Here is a 14,474-nt window from a genome sequence, read left to right as displayed (position 1 = left end):
AAGAGCCGTGGACGTAGAGTGGCCCGTTCTATATGCATGTTGAGAATCAGTTTATCATCATGACGATTATGTTTGGGTGGAGATCTGCTTCCTAAATGAAGTACAATTAAAATGTTATATTAGTTTGTTAAGGATCCCCATTAGTCTACACCGCAGTGGAGACTATTCTTCTTGGGGTCCAGGCAAAAAACATCACACAATCACAAAACAAAAGATTACAATGCAGTACAACATGATCAAATAATAAAATGTTGTAATACAAAAATAGCAACAACAAAGAACCAAAAAAAAAACAAAAAAACTTGGAGTTTACATAATATTGTTCATACCAAAGATAAAAAGAGCAATATATATATATATATATATATATATATATATATATATATATATATATATATATATATATATATATATATATATATATATATATATATATATATATATATATATATATTATATATATATATATATATATATATATATATATATATATATATATATATATATATATATATATATGCACATTAGTGTACCAAAGACAAACAATAAGTGACGAAAAAGTACCATCCATCCATTTTCTACGGCTTGTCCCACAATCAATCAAATAGTCAATAATCAATAAAACCAGTCATGACATTAGGTACAAACTAGAACAGGGGTCGGCAACCCGCGGCTCCGGAGCCGTATGCGGCTCTTTGACCACTCTGATGCGGCTCAGCTACATAGTTGCCATTCTTTCTAAACTCGCGGGCCGCACTAACATCAAATTCCCACATTAAAGTGCGTGTGTCGGAGACCCCTGGTTAACATAGCACAAAGCATTTAAGCTTTGTATGCGTGTTTTTCATTTTAAATTTTTTTTGTGGCTCCCATTATTTTCTTTAATTTGCGAAACTTGCCAAAATGGCTCTTTGAGTGGTAAAGGTTGCCGACCCCTGAACTAGAATAATCTCTTTAGTCTATTCTTAAAACCCACTATGCTGGTGATATGGTTATATGCCGTACTTTACAGGCTGTAGAGCGCACCGGTATTAAAATATTTATTATTTTCTACAAATATTAGCCGCACCGGACTATAAGTCGCACGTATTTAGCGATAGTAGAGTCAATGTTTATTTACATACCTTAATTGTTTCCTAATGGCTGATCAAACAAAACAGAATATGTTGAAGAGGTTCATTTAGCCTACTAATGTGTATTTATAAATGGTTGATTTATATAGGCTAGTAAGGTAAAGTTTTGTACCTGACAAGTTTCGACTATCTTGCTTCTGCAGCCTTCCTCAGAGGTGTCACGTGATGTTAGTGTGACGTCATCTGTGGCGTGTACTTGTCAGGTACAAAACTTTACCTTACTAGCCTATATAAATCAACCATTTATAAACAAACAAAACAGAAGTCATGGTCATGGACCCACTAGCTGCGCAAGCTAACTCTCCAATCAGCTAAACAGACTCCACTTTGACGTTTTGGTGAATTTGTGAAACTGAAACAATACAAAAAGAATGCCATTGTAAGTTAAAAGCCTACTGAAATTAATTTTTTTTATTTGAACGGGGATAGCAGATCCATTCTATGTGTCATACTTGATCATTTCGCGATATTGCCATATTTTTGCTGAAAGGATTTAGTATAGAACAACGATGATAAAGTTCGCAACTTTTGGTCTCTGATAAAAAAAAGCCTTGCCCCTACCGGAAGTAGCCTGACATAGTCAGTTGAAAGGCTCCTCACATTTTCCTATTGTTTTCAACGCAGCTAGAGCGATTCGGACTGAGAAAGCGACTATTACCCCATTAATTTGAGCGAGGATGAAAGATTCGTGGATGAGGAGCGTTAGAGTGACAGACTAGAATGCAGTGCAAGACATATCTTTTTTCGCTCTGACCGTAACTTAGGTACAAGCTGGCTCATTGGATTCCACACTCTCCTTTTTCTATTGTGGATCACGGATTTGTATTTTAAACCACCTCGGATGCTATATCCTCTTGAAAATGAGAGTCGAGAACGCAAAATGGACATTCACAGTGACTTTTATCTCCACGACAATACATCAGCGAAGCTCTTTAGCTACTGAGCTAACGTGATAGCATCTGGCTCAAATGCAGATAGAAACAAAATAAATAAATCCCTGACTGGAAGGATAGACAGAAGATCAACAATACTATTAAACCATGAACATGTAACTACACGGTTAATAATTCTCAGCCTGGCAAAGCTTAACAATGCTGTTCCTAACGACGCCATTGAAGCTAACTTAGCAACCGGACCTCACAGAGCTATGATAAAAACATTAGCGCTCCACCTACGCCAGCCGGCCCTCATCTGCTCATCAACACCCGTGCTCACCTGCGTTCCAGCGATCGACGGCGCGACGAAGGACTTCACCCGATCATCCGTGCGGTTGGCGGCTAGCGTCGGCTAGCGCGTCTGCTATCCAAGTAAGTCCTCCTGGTTGTGTTGCTACAGCCAGCCGCTAATACACCGATCCCACCTACAACTTTCTTCTTTGCAGTCTCCATTGTTCATTAAACAAATTGCAAAAGATTCACCAACGCAGATGTCCAGAATACTGTGGAATTATGAGATGAAAACAGAGCTATTTTGTATTGTTTTCAATGGGGTACCGATACTTTCACTGGCTACGTCACGCGCATACGTCATCATCCAAAGACGTTTTCAACCAGAAGTTTCGCGGGCAATTTAAAATTGCACTTTATAAGTTAACCCGGCCGTACTGGCATGTGTTGCAATGTTAAGATTTCATCATTGATACATAAACTATCAGACTGCGTGGTCGGTAGTAGTGGGTTTCAGTAGGCCTTTATTAATACTAACGCAGGCACTTATAAACATGTTTGCATATTTGCTCATGCTAACAATGCTAGCTTGATTACATTACGATAGCAGGTGCAAATATGCATGAAAACACTCCTACAGACATCACACATGGGACGCTTTAGTAAGTGTGCATTGTTTTAGTTATATTGTATAACTTACAAACGTTGCTTGGAGTGATGAATGAAGGGTTATTTCGAGCAGAAACGCTATGGGCGGTTATACTTCCGGTTCAAGGCACGTGCATTTTCAACCCGCAGCATTTATTTATTTAATGTATTTATTTATTTACAGACAGAGATCATTTTGTGTGACATTATTGTTTCTTTTGGTAATATCAGAGTCTGTTCTGCAAAAAGGTCATCCCTAGAAGCGCACCGTTAAAATGTGCATCATCATATAATATATAAAATACAGTACAATACAATTCCTTTCAAAATCTACCCACCAAATACCCATTTACAATTTCATACCAACCTACCAGCAGGTTGACACGTGGCCCGATGATCTGTACGAACTCGTCCAAAAGATGGCGCCGTATCACAAACAATAACACACGTTTTCAGTGTCTCTGTCGGTGTCAAATGAACACTATTTGGTGAATACAAAACATTATAGCCGTCGGCGAAGAAAAAGGCATAAATTAGCTGCACCTTTTTACGAGCTGCATGGTTCAGAGCTGAGGTGGGACCAAGTCATTGTTTTGCAAGTCACAAGTAAGTCTCAAGTCTTTGCCCTCAAGTCTCGAGTCAAGTCCTGAGTCAAGACAAGCAAGTCCTGAGTCAAGTCCAAAGTCAAGACTGGAAAGTCTCAAGTCAAGTCCCAAGTCCTGCATTTTGAGTTTCGAGTCCTTTCAAGTCCTTTTAACCACAGACTAATATATTTACACAGATTGTGTATGCTTTTAAAACGCTGTATTTATTTATTAAAACAAGTGCATTTAAATTGCAGGAAGAAAAATAGTGCCGACATTGCACTTCATAATAGCACTATTAACCAGTCATTTTAAACATTTAACTCATTCCTTTACAGAATAAACACATTTGAAAAAACAAGTGCAACTATACTTATTTGCACAAAAGTGTTAACATTGTATTTCCATGGCATATTGCATTGTAACTAGTTCCACAGCAGTTTCTATCCTGTTCTTACCTTATCTCATTGATCTCATCTCATGCTGTATTTGTGTTTATGTGTGCATACACATGAAAAACATAACAAATACATGAACATAACAATGAACAGAATTGTACTTTTTAGATGTCATTCCCTATGCAATATGTACACATATTCTTAATATAGTATACATTTTAACTGACCTTTATTTGACTATGTTTGTCTTTTTGTAGGTGGCTAAAATATGCGGTGCTGCTGACCACCGTCTAACGTTACGTTACTGTGTGTGATACAATGACTAACGTAACGTTATCTGTAGGTACCTCATGCAACCCTGCTTAAAAAAATCACTTGACAAAAAGTATGAATAAGGTAGCGGACTGCAGTGGACGCAACAGATTGCCGTGATGAGGAGCTGGCGAGCAGCCTAAACTGACAGTTGACAGGTAGAAAACAAAGATGTTTTCCTGCTCAAATGAGCGGACTGTTGAAAATAGGAATCGGGGGATTACTTTTCACAAGTAAGATTTAACATTAACGTACTATTGGTTGTATTTTGTGAAAAGAATATTACCACAGAGTTGAAAAGGAGCAAAGATCTTCAATATTTGTATGTGAAAATCACAAATTAATCTTCTGGGGGAGGATGACGCCCCTACAGGGGTTTGGTTTACAAACTTTCAGCCCCACCTAAAACAAAATTCACCAGCCGCCACTGATTATGATGCATTCTCATTTTAGGAAAAATATAAGACAATACTTTCTTAACAATATAATTGTAACCAGGAATAAGTCTTCAAGTAACAATATTCACATACTAACATTGTTGGGTAAGACAGAATTTGGTTTTATTCTGAATCCAGTGAAACAGATTGGTGGTTTTAGATGATATAAAGACTTTCAGGTGTTTATATATGTTTATGTTTAAGTATTTGGCAGACACTTTTATCCAAAGCGACATACATAAAAAATACATATAAAACAATCACTGTAAATATTATCATTTAAGGGAAGAATGTAATACAAAATATCAATACAAAGTGTCAAGACAGAATAAACTCTCTGCTGCTGCAGCAACAGAGATACAGTCTATAAGATATATCGATATCTAATGTATTCATACATTGTTTATGTAGGATATACGCAAGTTTATATAACCTAATCATATTGTTTCTTCAATTTAAAAATAGCTGACCGTTTTTTTCCCCCCCTCTCTGGGATTATATTCCCAGTTTTGATCTCGGACGTCTGGTCACTTATAGCATATAAGAATATTCTATTACTGTTAAGCAAACTATGAATTATAAAACACGCCAAAACATGTGTCCTTTATCATAGCTACACGTATGACAAAAAAACGCTTGAAAATCAGTGGTATTCAGTGAGGTAAAATGAATTAAATGCGCTGACAGTTCATTGCTCCTGCCAAATGAATTGCACTGAGTGGAGCGGATCACCACTCCAAGATGGTGGCCCCGCGTCTCGTCAGCGCCAGTAGGCAGTAGCGCTCCATGCTGCGTACCCTGAGAAGATGTCTATGGTTATAATGTTAGCAGTGAGTTTACAGCCTCACTGATTTAACTACACAGCAAATAAAAGTCACGTTACTTAGCCAATAAACGTTAGCTTACATTCAAAACTTACCCTTCTTTGTGCATCTTCAAATGTCGAACGAAGTTGGAAGTTGTTGCGTCTCCGTCTGTAATATTCGAACTGCATGTTTAGCATACTACAATTACCGTAATTTCCGGACTATAAGCCGCTACTTTTTCCTCTCGTTCTGGTCCCTGCGGTTTATACAAGGGTGCGGCTTATTTACGGCCTGTTCTTCTCCGACACCGACGAAGAGGATTTCGGTGGTTTTAGTACGCAGGAGGAAGACAATGACACAATGATTAAAGACTGACTTTTCATATACCGGTAGGCTGGTTATTTTGATAACGTACAGGCGAGCACTTTGTATTACTTTGCACCGTTGTATTATTTGTACTCTGCACGAATGCTGTTCGCCATGTCAAAGATGTGAAAGTTTGATTGAATGATTGAAAGATTTATTGTTAATAAATGGGACGCTTTGCGTTCCCAAACAGTCATCTCTGTCCCGACAATCCCCTCCGTGGTAGCAGGAACCCCTATATACTACGGTAATTACACATCAAAACCCTGCGGCTTATAGTCGGGTGCGGCTTATATATGGAGCAATCTGTATTTTCCCCTAAATTTAGCTGGTGCGGCTTATAGTCAGGTGCGGCTTATAGTCCGGAAATTACGGTAGTTTTTTGTTGACCAAGTCGTAGTTTTTATACCCGAACAAAACCAACTTTGGTATAAATCTTTCTCACTGCCGCAATGTTTGACAACTCTTGTTCGGTGGTTGTCCTGCAATTTGATTGGATGAATGCTGTGGGATGAAAACAACGTAGATCTAATTTGATTGGCTATTGTACTGAGAGCACACACGCTGACAGACAGCACACACGCTGATAGACAGACACGTAGAAAATGAAAGATACGGAGCGCTCCTGAATTACTTTTTAATCTTTGGGTTTTGGGGAAAGTAGCAAGTCTTGTCAAGTCAAAAGGCTCAAGTCCAAGTGAAGTCACAAGTCATCGATGTTAAAGTCTAAGTCGAGTTGCAAGTCTCTTTACATTTTGTCAAGTCGAGTCTAAAGTCATCAAATTCATGACTCGAGTCTGACTCAAGTCCAAGTCATGTGACTCGAGTCCACACCTCTTCTAATCTCTGGTGGTAAGATAACGCTTCTACTTAGGGTGGGGTGACGACATCATCGTGATCAGCTGTTAGCATATATAAGCCTGATCAATCGTGGCTTGGCCAATCAGAGTCAAGCCTTTAGTAAACAGAATCCTCGCTAGAAACAGAATGACACAATTTGGAGCTAAACACCAAATAAATTAAATGAATAAATAACCACCAAAACCAGATCGGGGGCCATTTGCGACAGTGAAAAAAGACATCATGTAATGAGAAAAAAGACGACAATTTGACACGAATAATTTAGGGGTGTTCAAACTTTGAAAAGTCAAAGTATGAAGGCGATATATTTATTTTATTTCTTAAAAAAATAACAGCTCAAAACAGACATTATTAATCAAAATCTATGGTTAGTTGTTAGTGTTCTGAAAATTACTCTTAATAACTAATTAATTATATTGTTACTTGACCAAAAAAGTAGTTGAATTACTAACGGAATTACTCTTTAATAAATGCAGTTTACTACTAGGGAAAGTAATTTATACGTTACTTAAAATACACTTTAAATATCTGGCATATGCATTAGAGAGATGTTTAATATAATAAATAAATAAATGATAAATGGGTTATACTTGTATAGCGCTTTTCTACCTTCAAGGTACTCAAAGCGCTTTGACACTATTTCCACATTCACCCATTCACACACACATTCACACACTGATGGCGGGAGCTGCCATGCAAGGCGCTAACCAGCAGCCATCAGGAGCAAGGGTGTAGTGTCTTGCCCAAGGACACAACGGACATGACTACGATGGTAGTAGGTGGGGATTGAACCCCAGTAACCAGCAACCCTCCGATTGCTGGCACGGCCACTCTACCAACTTCGCCACGCCGCCAATATAAGAGCACGGTGTGCGTGTGTGTGCCTTTAAAAGGCGGGGCCTGTTGCCAGTGTTTGTAATAACTGCGTTAGTAACGCCCTTACTTTTACTAGTAACGAGTAATATCATTCATTACTTTTAGGTCCGTGACATTGTCGTTAGCGATAGTTTGATGTAACATGGCACGCTACTTTTATTGTGGTTTTATGTCGACAAGACGGCGTCAAAAGTGCAGCAAGTTCAAACGCAGGAAATATCTTTTTACTGGTGAAAGCAGCAAGCAGTATCGCACTAAAAATAACTTTTAATCAAACAGGAAGAGGCAACTTCACAATGTGACACAGCCCACAACAACATACACACACTACACAATGGTAATAATGAACAATAAATCAATGACTGAAGTGACAAACTTGCCATCCAAACAATACCCCGTTTGTTGACAAGAAGATATGACAGCCATGGAAGCACGTTCAATCTCTTTATTAACCAGAAGTAACATAATCCGGTGAAAAGATTCTAAAGAGCCAAAGTGCGTTGCTAACGGCTAAAGCTAAAAAAAATAAAAAATCACAGACTCCACACACCTTGCTCTTATAATAAACATCTCTCAAATTATGCCAGATATTTAAAGTGTTTTTTTTAAAGTAACATATACAATAACTTTCCATTCATGTTCTACGGCTTGTCCCTCTCCTAGTAGTAAAATACATTTATTAAAGAGTAATTCTGTGAGTAATTTTTTGGTAAAGTAACGAGTAACTTTTTAAAAGTAATTTTCAGAACACTGCTCGTTGCCTCGTGACGTCATGGAGGGTTTCAACGGAGCTGTGTTTGTTAGCTTTAGCGGTTAGCAGCGCTCTTTGGTGGCCATCTCTTTTGAATCTTTTCACTGGATTGTGTTACCTCTCCTTAATAAAGAGATTGAATGTACTTCCATGACTGTCATACCTTCTTGTCAACAAACGGGGTATTGTTTGGATGGCAAGTTTGTCACTTCAATCATTGATTTGTTGTTCATTATTCCTATTGTGTAGTGTTTGCATGTTGTCGTCTGCTGTGTCACAGTGTGATGTTGCCTCTTCCTCTTTGATTAAATGTTCATTTTAGTCATACTTTCACCAGTAAAAAGATATTTCCTGCATTGAACTTGCCGCACTTGCCACACTCCTGTTGTCGACATAAAACCACAATAAAAGTAGCGTGCCATGTTACATCAAACTATCGCTAATGGCAATAGGCGGTTACTAGTAAAAGTAAGGGCGTTACTAATGCAGTTATTATATAACGCAGTTATTACAAACACTGGCAAGAGGCCCCGCCTTTTAAAGGCACACACACGCACACTGTGTTCTTATATTAAACATCTCTCAAACGCATATGCCAGATATTTAAAGTGTCTTTTAAGTAACATATACATTACTTTCCCTAGCAGTAAACTACATTTATTAAACAGTAATTCAGTTTGTAATTCAACTACTTTTTTGGTCAAGTAATCCCCTCAATTCCCCCCCAAAATGAATTAACTGGCTTAAATATAAAGACAAAATAACATACATCCATAAACGTGAATGCATATGCAAAAGTGCAATATATTTATCTGTACAGTAATCTATTTATTTATATCTGCACCTTATTGATCTTTTGTCCTGCACTACAACCAGCTAATGCAACGAAATTTCGTACTTATCTGTACTCTAAAGTTCAAATTTGAATGACAATCTAAGGAAGTCTAAGTAACGAGTAACTATAATTCATTCTGTATTAAGAGTAATTTTCAGAACACTAACAACTAACAATCTTTTACTTAGGTTTTGATTAATAATGTCTGTTACAAGTTTTCATTTTTTTAAGAAACCAAAGAAATATATCGCCTGCATACTTTGACTTTTTCAAAGTTTGGACACCCCTAAATTATTTGTGTCAAATTTTCGGCTTTTTTATCATTACATGATGTCTTTTTTTCCTACATTTCACTGTTGTTATTTTTTTTGGACCTAAAAGTAATGGATTAGTTCACTCGTTACCAGTAAAACGGCGTTGTTACGAACACTGATAGTAACACAATTTGAGCTTTTACTCATGGCGTCTTTTTGGGGGTTTTATGTTATATTTTTACTGTTGTTTTTTTCTGTTTTTTTTGTTGCCTCGCCTGATTGGCTGTGACGTAGATGACCCTAGTAAGCCCGTATCCCGTCCTCCAACCATGGGAATACTCGCCGTAGTTCAGGACTTTTGGGTACTTTGAAAGATGCTCGTCGTATTGGCGTCTCCAGTTCCCATGGTGGAGGTTTCAAAAAAGGATTTGGAGATCTCCGGCGGGCCGCCTTGATGTTCCCAGGTCTGTTCTAATCCATCAATTTCCCACCTCCAGTGCGATGGTGGCGCCCCACTAACAAGCGAATGAGTGGAGCAGGCCAGCTCAGGGCGTTAAAATGTCATGAATGAAAAGAGGGCGTCTCCGTTGTTGTTGTTGTTGCGAGAAGAGGACCATGTGTGGACTTCACCCCCAGGACAATTAGGTGCTCTCTCACCTCTGCCGGCTGAGGTCGCCAGGCCACGGGGGGGTCAAAGGTGCTTCTGTCGGTGAGCCGCCCAGCTGATTGAGCCTCCGTGGAGCGGTCAGGTGTGGGAACACAAACTTTCAGGGAGGGTTGTTTTGTGTGTTTTTGTCCAATATTATCTTGGAAATCTTCACTTGGTTAAACGCTTTTTTCTTCTTCCTGTTTTCCAGACTTTCTGTGTGGGACTTTGAAGCTGGTGAAGGCTGCATGTGGACCGACTCCGCAGCCCCAATCTGGAACCCATAAAGTCTCCCGTCATCTGGGAACTTCTGATTGGCTGCGAGGACCACTTACCCCCGTCCGCGCTTCCTGCTCCCATCCCTGGCTGGGGCCGGGCCCCGCCCCCTGCAGGAGGCCTCTGCGCCAATGAGAAGGACACGCGCTCGCCGTTTAGGTATAAAAAGGGCCGAGGCTTTGGGGTTTGTTGTTGTTTTTCTGGTGGCCGGCTGGGGAAACCAAGGAACCTGGAAGCAAGGACGGCCATGGAGTCGTAGGCTGGTGCGCTGAGAAGATGAGAGAAGAGGTGTCCTGCGCCAACTCCCCCGAAGGAGGCCTGGGGGCCAGCGAGGAAGAACTGGAGAGGAGCTCCAAGAAGAGTCTGCAGGCGACCCACAGAAAACGCTCCCCTCACCTCAAGAAGGACAATCAGACGGACCAGAGCGCCGCCGGCAGTCCCCAGCCGGGCCCCAAGAGGGTGAAGAAGAGCCCGCCGCCCGCGGTGAGCCTGGCCCCCGTCGGCTCCCTGGGCCCCCGGCCCGAGCAGCCCTTCGAGGACCTCCACTCCCAGCGGGTCATCGCCAACGTGCGGGAGCGCCAGCGCACGCAGTCGCTCAACGACGCCTTCGCCTCGCTGCGCAAGATCATCCCCACGCTTCCCTCGGACAAGCTGAGCAAGATCCAGATCCTCAAGCTGGCGTCGCGCTACATCGACTTCCTCTACCAGGTGCTGCAGAGCGACGAGATGGACGCTAAGCTGGCCAGCTGCAACTACCTGGCGCACGAGCGGCTGAGCTACGCCTTCTCCGTCTGGAGGATGGAGGGCGCCTGGGCCATGTCTGCCAGCCACTAAGGCCCCCACCTCCTCCTGTCCGCCAGCCACTAGGACCCCCACCTCCTCCTGTCCACCAGCCACTAGGACCCCCACCTCCTCCTGTCCACCTTGTCTCTTTGTCTCTTATTCCTCTCCTCTTTCCTTTCTTTCAATTGGTGCAACACCACCGCTCGCCCTCAGGTACCAACACACACACACACACACACACACACACACACACACACACACACACACACACACACACACACACACACACACACACACACACACACACACACACACACACACACACACACACGTGTTGGACTTAGACTTAGACTTAGACAAACTTTAATAATCCACAAGGGAAATTGTTCCACACAGTAGCTCAGTTACAAATGATGGAAAAGATGGAAAGGACAATGCAGGTATAACATAGACTAAAAGCAATATAAAATATAACATATATATGTAATATTTAAATAATATATGTACAGTATAGGATATATACTGATATATTATATTATACGTTGATATCATATATACAATATATAACAATTACCACGTACAATAGTACAGTATATCCTGATATATTATATTATATGTTTATATCATATATACAATATATAACAATTACAGTGTACAATATTACAGTATATGTAACAGCTGCAGCATAAAATAGAGAGTAAATCCAGCAGAACATAGACATTATAAACAAAGAGAATTAGCAAACATAGACTTTGCCACGCCGTCGTTTGCCTTCCATCTCCACAAATAAATAGCGAGGCAGGAAGGACAGCGTTTTTATTTATCTTTCTTCTGACTGGATGGGAAACACATTGACGCGATGTAAACACGTGTGATGACATCGTGTCAACAACATGACAATATTGTAAATGCGTTCAATCAGTGACTTACACTAAAACAGGCCTTCATGGAATTATTATTTTTTTTATTATTATTTATTTTTTTCACCAATAGTGATATAATAAATAGGGGCTATGAATCTTCCATTCTCCATTCAAAATCAGTACTTTTTAATAACTTTGGGTGCCAGTTTTATGATGAACTAACATTCCTCCATAAAATAAACCGCTGTGATACGTTTCTATATTGCTTTAAAGAAAACTGGTTTAGTTCAAAAAAATTCTACCCAAAACATTTAATAAAGTCAAATACAAATAAGAAGTATCCAGCACTTCTCTTTTCTAAAGTAAATGTGTACAGCAGATATAGATCATCTACATCTACTATATGATTTCTTTGTATGGCTGCACAGGACAGACATGAAAAAAATAGATTTTTGATTTTTCTTTTATTCGATTAAGAATCATTACAAGTAAAATTTGTGATTCTTTCGAAAATATTTTTTTTTTACACCCCTAATAATAAATGCTAGCATGTTAGCTCATTTTAATCATTTAACGTAAAAATCACAGGTTTTGATACTTGGCACATTCTCTTATGTATGCTAACTGGTCTTATGTTTACATGTTAAAGTTAACATGCTAATGTTTTATGATAGCAGTTAACTATTAATGTATAAACCTACAAATTAGGGATTTTAACACCTGGGGCCATCTTGCAAATAATGTTATCCTATGTTAGTAGGCACACTTTAGCATGCTAAGGTTTTATGCTAACATTTTACCTCATCTTAATCATTTAAACCTAAATTTGATGGATTTTGATAGTTGGCAAGTGTAAAAATTGTTCTTATGCTAGCATGCTAACGTTTTATGCAAACATGTATATGTTTAAACCTAATGTAAGTATGCTAATTTTATTTGTTAGCATGGTAACATTAGAAAATGATTATGCTAACCTTAGCATGCACAATTTTTTATTTTATTTTTATAGCTAATTTTGCGTTTTTGCAAACACAACACAGATAGCAGGCCCATTAAAATGTTCTTGGACATGTTGTAGTTATTATTATTATTATTACAATATTTGGACTCCTCCTTCAAAGGCTGTTTTATATATATATTTTATATCCTCATAAAAATAATGTGTTGTTTAAATAAAAAAAAAAGTTTACTTTTTCGTTTTTTTTCTACCAATAATTGCCAACAAATGTAATATAAAGTAGCTAGAATATGAGTTTTAATAATCGTACTACTTGTCATTAATAAATGAAAGTAGGGATTAGCTGATTATATCATAATAATACATCATTTTTATTATAATGATATTATTATTCACCATGTACCAACTCAGAAAACCACAATAATGGCCAACATTAAAACACAGTAGCAAAGTAGGCCTAAGTATTCATAAATAACAAATGTATGAATTATTTCTGGCCACTGTAACATTACACACATACAGTATTTAAACGGTAACACTGCGTTTGAATATCTTAATTAAGTGATTCTTTGGCGTCCCACATTTTGAGAGTCACCGATTTAACGTATTTAATTGTTAAAAATAAATGTGCTGTATTTTGCGGGTCACAGATTATTTGCCGTGTTTAAATACATATTTTTGGGGGAGGCATGTTTAAATTGTTAGCTTTTTAGTTAATGGGCTTTTTCACTTTTTAACACTTTTTTAAATCATTTCATGACGTTGCCCCTGTTTTTTTGTTTTTTTTAAACGTTATTGTTGTTTTGTACCTTGTGCTTTCTATGCACGTACTTAAAAGGAGTAAGAAAATAATGAAAACTCATCTTTGTGTGGAAAAAGATGCAACAACAATGAATAAAAAGCAAATAATCGGTTGATTTCAATACTAAAAGGTCTCGTTGCAGCCTCCAACACTTTTTAAAGCAGACTTAAACAGAAACGTTTAAAACAAAAAACCAAAAAAGTTACCTCTGCAGCCCTCAGGGAGTTTGGTGTCCTCCATGTTGGATCCAGTGTCGTGCAATCAAGGCGGCGTCGCTCGGGGCCCAGACATGCAGGAACCTTTAGATTGGAAACACTTGTGAGCTATTTGGAAGGTGTGTGTGTGTGTGTGTGTGTGTGCATGTGTGTGTGTGTGTGTGTGTGTGTGAGTGTGTGTCAGGACTGGGCTGCAGGGTCATGTGTGTACAGGAGGGATTATTTGCAGTCATCTTTGATTAGTGCAGCAGAGTAGTGCACGGGACTGGCAGGTCAGGTGACGTGGATAAGAAGCTGAAGGAAGAGAACATGGTAGGAGATGTAGGAAGTAGGTTGGTTGGGAGACGTGACAGAGTCCAGACCCTCGCTGCAGGTGTTCCCTCTGTTCTTACTCAGCCTAAGATGGCCTTAGTGTGCAAGGCCAGGGCCACTGTGTTGGGAACGGAACCCCTCACCCCCTATACCAGCCCGACACGTGGAGCGCAGTGTCCTTGAACGCAACGC

General features: G+C 39.2%; 1 protein-coding gene across 3 annotated transcripts in view; it reads left to right on the top strand.

The window, feature by feature from the left end:
* LOC133636426 (twist-related protein 2-like) overlaps positions 1-14,474 on the top strand; it is a 59,300-nt gene that overhangs the window by 33,252 nt on the left and 11,574 nt on the right. For 2 of the 3 annotated variants that reach the window (XM_062030410.1, XM_062030420.1), the window contains one exon: positions 10,285-11,345. In XM_062030410.1, coding sequence (XP_061886394.1) covers positions 10,626-11,183 — 558 coding nt within the window. In that variant the 5' untranslated portion in view covers positions 10,285-10,625 and the 3' untranslated portion in view covers positions 11,184-11,345. The remainder of the gene's footprint in view (positions 1-10,284; positions 11,346-14,474) is intronic. The other variant, XM_062030427.1, reaches the window with a different exon arrangement.

The sequence above is a fragment of the Entelurus aequoreus genome, linkage group LG01 (assembly GCF_033978785.1).
Source record: "Entelurus aequoreus isolate RoL-2023_Sb linkage group LG01, RoL_Eaeq_v1.1, whole genome shotgun sequence".
Taxonomy (NCBI): domain Eukaryota; kingdom Metazoa; phylum Chordata; class Actinopteri; order Syngnathiformes; family Syngnathidae; genus Entelurus; species Entelurus aequoreus.
This window is presented reverse-complemented; position numbering and strand designations above follow the sequence as displayed.